At 48.4% G+C, this 8,775-nt stretch overlaps 1 protein-coding gene across 1 annotated transcript; it reads left to right on the top strand.

Annotated features, from left to right (window-relative positions):
• The first annotated feature begins 399 nt into the window (after positions 1–399).
• On the top strand, positions 400–5,101 carry KCNRG (potassium channel regulator). The gene is made up of 2 exons (XM_084306073.1): positions 400–988; positions 2,777–5,101. Exons 1-2 carry the CDS (start codon positions 423–425, stop codon positions 3,027–3,029), a joined length of 819 nt encoding a protein of 272 aa, XP_084162199.1. The 5' UTR covers positions 400–422; the 3' UTR covers positions 3,030–5,101.
• The last annotated feature ends 3,674 nt before the right edge of the window (positions 5,102–8,775 follow it).

The raw sequence follows: 8,775 nt of genomic DNA, 5'->3' as shown, positions 1-8,775 counted from the left end.
TAACTTTCTGAGTGCGTCGGCTTGGCCGTGGGGTAACGCTGATTTCAAGTGAGCTGGAAGCTTGAGTTCCCCGAAGTGCCCTTCGTTGAGAGCACACGATCCGGAAATACATTGCCTGAAGTCCATCCAGTCTGTTGTAGTCCTTCCAGTAGTCCTTGCAGGCGGCTCGTTTCAAAAATAAAATGCAAAATTCCAAGAATTGGAGTCTCCAAGCAACCGAGCCCTGCAAACAAACCGCTGGTACGCCGTATTTACAGCGTTGTTGCCCGGGGAGCCCGTGGCTGCTCCACACCTCGCTCCAAACACTCGCAGCAAGCGGCGAATGCTTCGTGCAGCTGCGGATGGCTCGTGCTTTAGGAAAGATCCAGCCGCAGGCGCGGAGAGCAGGGCGTCCTCATAATCCCTGAGGGGCTGAGGCGGCGATGAGCAGTCGGGAGGTGGTCGCCCTGAGCGTGGGAGGTGTGAGGTTTGTAACCCGGGCGTCCACCTTGCGGCGGTTCCCCGAGTCCAGGCTGGCGCGGATGTTGAGCGAAGGCGACGAGGAATTTCAGCTGGTGGACGGGGAGTTTTTCGTGGACAGGGACGGAGCGTTGTTCGCTTACATCCTGGACTTCCTGAGGACCCTGCAGGTCTCTCTGCCCGCTGATTTTTCCGACTTGGAGAGGCTGCGCAGAGAAGCGGAGTTCTATCAGCTCCAGCCGCTGGCTGAGCTCCTGGGCCAGGAGCAGCTGCTGAAGCCACGGCCAGAGATGCTGGAGGTGCGTTTTTTCCTCCGGGAAAACCAGGCTTTTTTCCGCATCTTTGGTTCCTGCAGCAGCACCGTGGAGAGGCTCGCCGAGCAGATCACCGTGTTCACGGTGCAGAGGTGGAGCAGCCCTTTTCCTTCTCAGCAGCCGCTCGTTCCCCTTCCCTCGGAAAGACCTTCTCATCACGACCTGGTTTTTCAGTGTGGAACTGAATACGTCGCCGGTGACCAGCTTGTGGCCAGGTACTCTCCGTAGTGGGACTTCTCCATGGGGAAAGGCCTTCAGGACTTCTAGTCCACAGAGTACGCGCTTGTTTTAAAGACACTATGGGACAACTGTCTGAGAGAAATGAACAAAAATCCTTCTTTCTGTACTTTTAATTTGATATTTCTCCAGTTCTGAAGTGCCCAGTTGAATTTCTGTTAGGCTGATTTGCCTGTTCTTAAAAATAATCGCTACTTTTAAAAATCCTGTTCTCAGTGTTTGTCCCTCTGTTTTGTTGGGTCTTTCTCTCTCCTTCCCTCCGTGCTCTCTCTGCCAGGCTTTAGGATTTCGTGGCATCGGTGACCTCCTAGGAAACATGAAAAACACAGAGTGAAATGAAGGGAAGGAAACAAAATAAGGAGTGAGGTGCAGGAGAAAGCTGAAATCCACTGCCTCGTGGTCCTGTAGCCTTCAATATCAAAAAAAAGAATGGCTGAACAGGGTTGAAAACACCGGCGGAACTCAGGTTCAGGGGCTGGAAAGCTTTTGTAGAGCCTTTTAACAGTGGGGAGGGAGAAGGGGGAGACCATTAGCTGCGTGCTGCGCAGTGGGTTTTCTTTGAAATCAGAGGCAGGTTCGGATTTTATTAAGACTCCTCTAAATCAGGGAGTTTTGGGATAGCAGCAGCGTATTCTGCTGAAAACGTAGAGTTTTTAAACAAGCTCTTGCTGGATGTCTCCATCGTATGGAGCCGCGTTCTTACTGGCTAAGAAAACGTAACCTCATTTGTCCTCTGCGACTGTTAGAACATCTGGAACTTTATGGAAATTTCACTGAAACCGTGCCAAGAGGGTTATTCTCTCGGAATATCTGAATTAACACTGCACTCCTTTGATTACCGAGTTTATCTTCCTTCCTTTCAGCTCTCTGTAGCCGAGCGAGGGGAGGGAAGAGGGAGAACTACTTTGCATTTGTGCAGCAAGGCGTCTTCACGTGCCAGCCCTTAATTTTGTAATTTTGGAAACGATTTTACAGGACTAGCAGTTGGCCGGGTAGGTTCCGACAGCTTGAGCAGTGGGAAAAATATCCCCGATTCCTTCCTGTATTCCTTCAGACTCGGTGAAACTCTTCCTGTGGACGAGCCTACCTTGATTAGTGGAACGAGAACACTTTGATTGCGCAGCCTGCTGAGTTTCTGTTGACTTAAGTCTGTGGTGAAACGGATTCTTTTGCCTTTTTTTTTGTGCTTTCCATGCCTGTTCGGTGTAATTCCCTGTGGAACAGTTTCACCCCGTCAGCGTACGTGTTTTGTAATAGTATTTTTACATGACTGCTGTTCCCTGAAGTGTCTGGGTAGGTTCTTAAGCTGTACTTTATATCAATTAAAGCTCTCTGAGGCGACGTGGGTATGATTTTCTTACTTGTCGCCACACGGCCTGCTGTACGAGGTAACTTTGCAATAAATGTCACTGTTTGTAAGAGAGATCCTGTGTGCTTTTGGGATGATTGTGGCTTCCTTCTCCTTCCCATCACCTACTCCTACCTGAAAACCGCTGCGGCTTCAGGGCACGGCTCTCTCCTTTTTAAGGCAGTAAGTGTTGTAGTGGGGGTGAGAGAGCAGTGCTTGTGATGAAGGAAGAGTGAAATTGTCTTCAAAGGAGAGAAAAGAGACCCAGAACCTGGCTGCTGGAGGCCTGTGCGACTGTGCTGAGCTGCACCACCTGAGGACCCGGTTTGTTCTTTTAAAAAAAAATTGATTAAATCCTTCCAGAAGTATCTAAAGTGTTCTGTGACTGCTTTTTATAACTTATTTTTTCTCATTTTAGGTACGTTTCCATACAGCCTGACACCAGGAAGCTGATTAACGGCGTTAACGTGCTGGGCCTGCTGGTTGACACCTTCCTCAAAGACGGCTTTCGCCTCGTAAGCACCAGGACGGTTTCCAGCGAGGAGAAAGTGGAATGCTACAGCTTCGAAAGGCTGCAGAGGCCAGCAGGCCTCGCCGTCGCGGTGAGCCAAAGCCCGGGGAGCTCTGGGGCAACACAGGGAAAAAGAAGCCACACGCAGAAGGGGAAATAAAGCCTTTTCCTGTAATCTTTTGAAGGTGGAAGAGGGCTGTGTCGGCACCACTGGCCCTTTTTGTTTGCTTGTTTGAAACTGCAGCTATTGAGGGAAGTAACAAACAAACAACATTTTATTTTTGTAAAGTACTTGGAAAAAAAAAATTGCCTTCCTGCCTTTGAGTGCTCCACCCTCTTCAGTTCTAAATAAACGAGCCGCAGATTCAATACTGTGTTTGGGGACCAGATTCCAGCATTTTCCAGGGCTGGTTTTGTTTTTCCCTGTGGCTAACGTTTATGTCAGGACTCGCCGAAAACTCAGCCCCTCCTTCTAGAAGCTTGTTTTTGTTCTGCGCGTCAATGTAAGCAGGCTTCAGATGTGATAACACACAAAGGAATAAACAAGGTGGCCCCATTCTCCTCCGAGCAGTTTGGAGAAGTGGCCGGAGGAGCGGCGCGAAGCGGAACAATGGGATGCTGCTTCTGCTTTCGGGAGGGGACCTGCACGGCTTCTCCTGCGCGTAGCTGAAAGCTGCAGCATCGCCCGTTGTGTTGCTGTGTGACTCAAGACGTGAGAAGGTGGCTTTGTGAAGCCACCGCTGGTGGTGGTGTGTTGATAATGTGGTACTGTCTCTTGCAAAATGCTCCTCTGTCCTCTGCCCCCGTCTGAAGACACTGAGCTGCTCTTTGGTGCTGGGAATTAAGAGAGAAAGGTCTGCAGAGAACGCTGGGGAAGCGAACAGAGGGTCGGTTCTCAGAGCTTTCACTGTAAGAAGAAGAAAAATGCAATAATCAGTCCTCCAGATGGAAGAGTTGGTCAAATTTTTAACAAAATTGAAGCATTTTTTAATGCTTGCTAAATACAAAATGTATTTAGGAGGAAGGCTCAGCAGAAGTTGCTTTTAAAGCCCTGGGGATGTTAACCCTGTACGATGCTTTGTAAAGATGCCCAAATTATCTCAGGTTCCAGGCAAGTTAAGGAAGCTTTTAGAAATTAAGAACCTTTCATCCTGCATCGTAAGCCTCAGACCTGGCTTACAAGGAGCTTTAAAATGCGAATTTATTTGCAGCACTTAAGCCTGGGGGTGGTGGGGATCACCCTCCTGTGCCTTGCCTGTAGGATTTTCAACGAAATGGATCATTCCAGGCTGCTGATGCCACTACTGGGCGTTGGTTTTATTTTGTTGCCGCAATAAAGCATTTCAGTTCGACACAAATTCGAAAGCCCACTGGCAATGACGAGGTTCTCTTTGCTTCTTTTAGAGCTTCCTAGCGGGGAAATAATGTGATTATGGGACTACACCTCCCAGGCAGCTCACAGGTTAAATAATGTCGAACATCGTGATGTATTGAGTGTGGAATAACAGCCTGGATGCCTTCAGTTCAAACTCGATTGTATTTTTTGGTCACTGCGTTGAAGTGTTGAGCACGGCCCTTTTGTTAGGCCCCTATTTATTTTATTTACTTCCTCCTCACTACGGTTGCGCCAGGGGAACAAGGAACCAGCCCCTTCCATACTCACAGGGCTGCTGCCGCGTGATTTGGGCTTGCCCTGAGGCCCCAGCTGGGTTTGCAGCCTCTGGATGGTTCTGCCCCGCTGTGAAGGTCTGCAGCAGGAGCCAGGCAAGGGTGGGCTTTGTGGTCGGCCTATTGAAGGCAGATTTAGGGTGGCACAGCAGGGTGCTGTACAAAAACACTCCTTGTTTTTGAAGCAGTGGGTTCGTTTTGAGGTACACGGACTGGCTTTCCAGAAAAGTTCCCGTTCCCCAAATCGAAATAGAACCAAAACCAATACTTATGAGTAGTGAATGAGTCTAACTGTGAGTATTAGTGAGGAGACTTACCAATAATAGCAAGAAGAAGACAAAAGTGACAACTTTTTATGGCAAAGAGGAAAATAATGGACTTGCAACTGTAAGCATCCTGATACAAATGATGGCTGACAGCAACAGTGTAATCCATATGAGAACTGTTTCAGAACCCTTTGTAGTAACAAAGTTAGGCTCTTGCACCTACTGCAGAAGCGGAGAGTTTATTTTCACTGCTGTAGCAGCCATTTCACAAACTGGGTTTGGACTCCTTTAAAATGAAGTGAAACAAAATTGGAAATATTCACATTTGGATTAATAAAAAGCTTTAACCTATGCCATTACTCATGCTCCACGGTTCTGCCTAAATGAATACTTAATACAAGCATTTTACAGCACCACAGCAGGGCTGAGGCTGTCAGGGAGCTCTGGAGGCCCCGTCCCCAAGCCCTGCTCCACCGCAGGGTGCCCAGGGCCCTGTGCAGGCGCCTTGTGCCGCTCTGCCAGGAGGAGCCCCCACAGCCTCTCTGGGCAGCCTGGGCCAGTGCTCAGCCGCCCGCCCAGCACAGAAGTGCTGCCTGGTGCTCAGAGGGAGCCTCCTGCCTGCCCCTTGGTGCCCACTGCCCCTGGCCTGGCGCTGGGCACCCCTGAACAGAGCCTGGCTGCGGCCTCTTTGCCCCCTCCCTGCGGGGATTCCCAGCCCTGGGGGAGATCCCCCTGAGCCTCCTCTTCTCCAGGCTGAGCAGTCCCAGCTCTCCCGGCCTCTGCTCACAGGAGAGGTCATCCAGGCCCTTCCTCCCCTGGGCGGCCCTACATGGACTCTCCCCAACACTGAGCAGCGGGGAAGCATCACCTCTCTCAACCTCCTGGTGATGCTTTGCCAAACGCAGCCCAGGACACCATCAGCCTCCTTAGCAGCAGGGGCTCATTAGTGCAGGGCTCGGCACTTCTCTGTGTTGGCCTTCAGCAGGTTCCTGTCAGCCCATTTCTCCAGCCTGTCGATGTCCCTCGGGATGGCAGCACAGCCCTCTGGTGAATCTGCCATTGCCCCGTTTTGTGTCACATGCAAACATACTGAGGGCACACTTGGCCCCACCGTCACCATCAGCTGTTAAACAGGGCTGGACCCAGTACTGACCCAATGAGACCCATCACCACCCTCTGGGCTCGGTCATTTTGGTGACACAGCTTACAATGGGTTAATTTTTATTCAGCACAAGCACCATTCTTTCACCCTAATATTCTGGCAGTGGAAAAACACACCAGTAACACTTCCCATCCCGTAAGGAACCGTGCATACGTTACCTTGACCTGGTGTGAGCATGTAGGGTGGGACTGGGCGCATCTTTGATGTAAAGCTCGTGGCAGCCAGTAAGTTTGGATTCCCACATTGTTCTATCATTGATGCTTAGAAATGAGCTGAGAAGTCTCACCTCTGTCACTCGTGCTCTTTTTTTTTTTTAAAAAATGGTACCTTAGGAAGTTTGAGAGCACGTGAGTGTGAGTCAATAACCCAACAGAAACTTGGTGGAAGTGCCCGAGTGCACGCTGTCCTGCAGGATACCCGCGGGATAAATTTAGTTGGAGATGATGTGGTGGTGAGCTGGGTCCTCGAAGGAAAGCACCTGCCTGGACTTCTTCGCAGAGAAAGTGGAAGCAGCAATGGCAGAGCTACAACCAAATGGCAGTTGTCATTTTGAAACATTTAGACCTTTTTTCCAACAAAGTTGGAATTTGTAATGGTTGGCTTGGTTCGCTTCTTCAAGTCATTGCCCACTTTCTCAAGAGAATTCCTCCTTCCTGGGAGGGTACAAAATTTACTGAGTACACTACGTTCTATATTTGCTTTTTTATTATTCCTTGGATTCTGCAAAACTTTTCAAATTGCTCCAGGGCAGGAGATGCTGGGAGTTGCCTGCCGTATCGCTGGGGCACCATGAGCCGGTTGGTCCTCCAGCTCCCTTCTGGACGTGCAAGGCGCAGTGAGCTCTCCTCTGTTATAACACACCAGTGGATTCCCACAGCAGTAAGGGGGCTGGAGGGAAAGGAGCTAAAAGCTAAGGTAATGCAGCCACTGAGTCCTTCAAGTACTTAAAGTTTATGTGACAGAAGAAATCCTTCCTCATGTCCAATCTGAACATCCCTGGAATGACTTGAGATCGTTGACATAACTTGAGACTGTTTGGAACAACCTGGAACTGTATTGTATTTTCTTTATTTTAATCATTTTTCCCTCCTTTATAGTTGGATTTCATCCTGTATTTCTTTATTCAATGTTGTAAAGTTCCCTCTTGTTCTCAGTATCTCTTCTGGGGATGTGTCCTTTGTTTACCACCCGAACAGTTCATGGCTCTGCTGATACTGGGAAGGGGAGAGTCCGACAAGAAACACCTTCCTCTTCTTTTTGTCACATTGTCCCCCCTGTTCTGGAAAGATTCTTTGAGTATTAATTTGAACACGGTAGTTCTTGAGAGGTTTCACTCTTTCAGGAAGTATAGTCACTACATTCTTATATATTTTGCTGCCACTGCTCATAACACAGTGCAATCAATTAAGAATCGATGTCTAAGCAAACCTATTGTGATTGATACTGTGTTAAGATTTAAAAAAGAACAACCTTTTAGCTTGGCCTTGGTACTGTGTTCTCCTTCACTAAATAATTCCCAAACATTTCTCATTTCCCTGTGTAGTTGAACCTCATGACTTGAAGACTCCACCCTACGATGCAGTATGTGAGGAATTAGAAGCCACAGAGCAGAGAATGATGCCAGAGTAATTGCATCCCACCTTGCGTGCAAACAGGGGTTGTAAATTCTCTTCTGACTTTTGGGGAGCTTCTCTCCACAGCGGGCTGCTCCCCCTTTTTAACCTGTTTTGGCTAATATCCAGTGGTAATGCTCACAGATTACCCGGTTAACCTGAGCGGAGCGAGGCCGACGTGCTTTCGTCCGTCTCTGGAAGGGATAAGGCTAACGTATATCCAACACATCATCTGGATGATACTGGGTTTTGATCCACAGCTGAATTCAGTGCCAGAAAGCAGCCAAAGCGGGTTAGAAGTCCTGTTTGAGATCACAACAGAGCGTTCGTAACTTTGAATAATTCAAGAAAAATAAGTTTGTTCCCAGATTGCTGGAAAGTGTTATTGAATATTCATTGGGAAACAAGCTGGGAACTAGCCAAGAGGGGGAGGGAGGCTCATTGCCTCTCGCTCCTTCCCTGTGATTTGTGCTGAACCCTTGCCAGGCTTTAACTTTACAAGGTTTATTTTTATTGATTTTCAACAATAAACAGTGGGAGTATCTACAATAAAAGATTTACAGTGCATCACGAGGAAATACAACTCCCTACCAAATATTATATTGATCTATTCCCAGATGCTACTGAAACAGCATATAAAAGCCCAAATCAAGCCCAGTGATGGAGAACTTCCTCTCTCTAGTGACAGATGCATATGACTGTTATGTCTTCAGAAAACAATAAAAGGGAAGGGAGGGACTCTGCTTCTTTGACCGTATCTTCAACAGCCCAGTTAAATCTGTCAACTCAATGTAATCCACATAAATAAAGAATTGAGAAGCGAGGGAACTGCTAGCGTGGCTGAAGATTCCCACTCTTTGAAGCTGCCATCTCCTGCTGCACTCAGGCCGTAATTAGTCACAGAAGGCCTGGTTGTGACGAGGAAATGGACGGACCAACAACCCTTTGAATAGCCTGGAACTGGCTGGAGATATGCCCGGAGCCCAGAATGCTCTCAGATGGGTGGGTGGGATGTAAATCACCAGTCATCGCATAAAACACAAATAAATCTGCCTGCCATTCGCCAAAAGGGGGGAATGGCAGCGTTCTAGACCATAGCGCAGTTTCTGCTGAAACCACCCCCTGAAGTTTTATCTGCAAGTGTGATCTGATGTGTAAATTTCTCCAAGAGTTCTTACCCCGCTTCTACTCCATTTC

Source organism: Netta rufina (assembly GCF_964035555.1).
Source record: "Netta rufina genome assembly, chromosome: 1".
Lineage (NCBI taxonomy): Eukaryota > Metazoa > Chordata > Aves > Anseriformes > Anatidae > Netta > Netta rufina.
The sequence above is the reverse complement of the archived record's forward strand: the minus strand, read 5'-3'. Positions and strand labels throughout refer to the sequence as shown.

Bases quoted from the DNA above. Each gene is read 5' to 3' on its own strand.
- KCNRG (XM_084306073.1), top strand. From the start codon at position 423: ATGAGCAGTCGGGAGGTGGTCGCCCTGAGCGTGGGAGGTGTGAGGTTT. The intron at 989-2,776 runs GTACTCTCCGTA...TTCTCATTTTAG, and splicing joins GGTGACCAGCTTGTGGCCAG to GTACGTTTCCATACAGCCTG.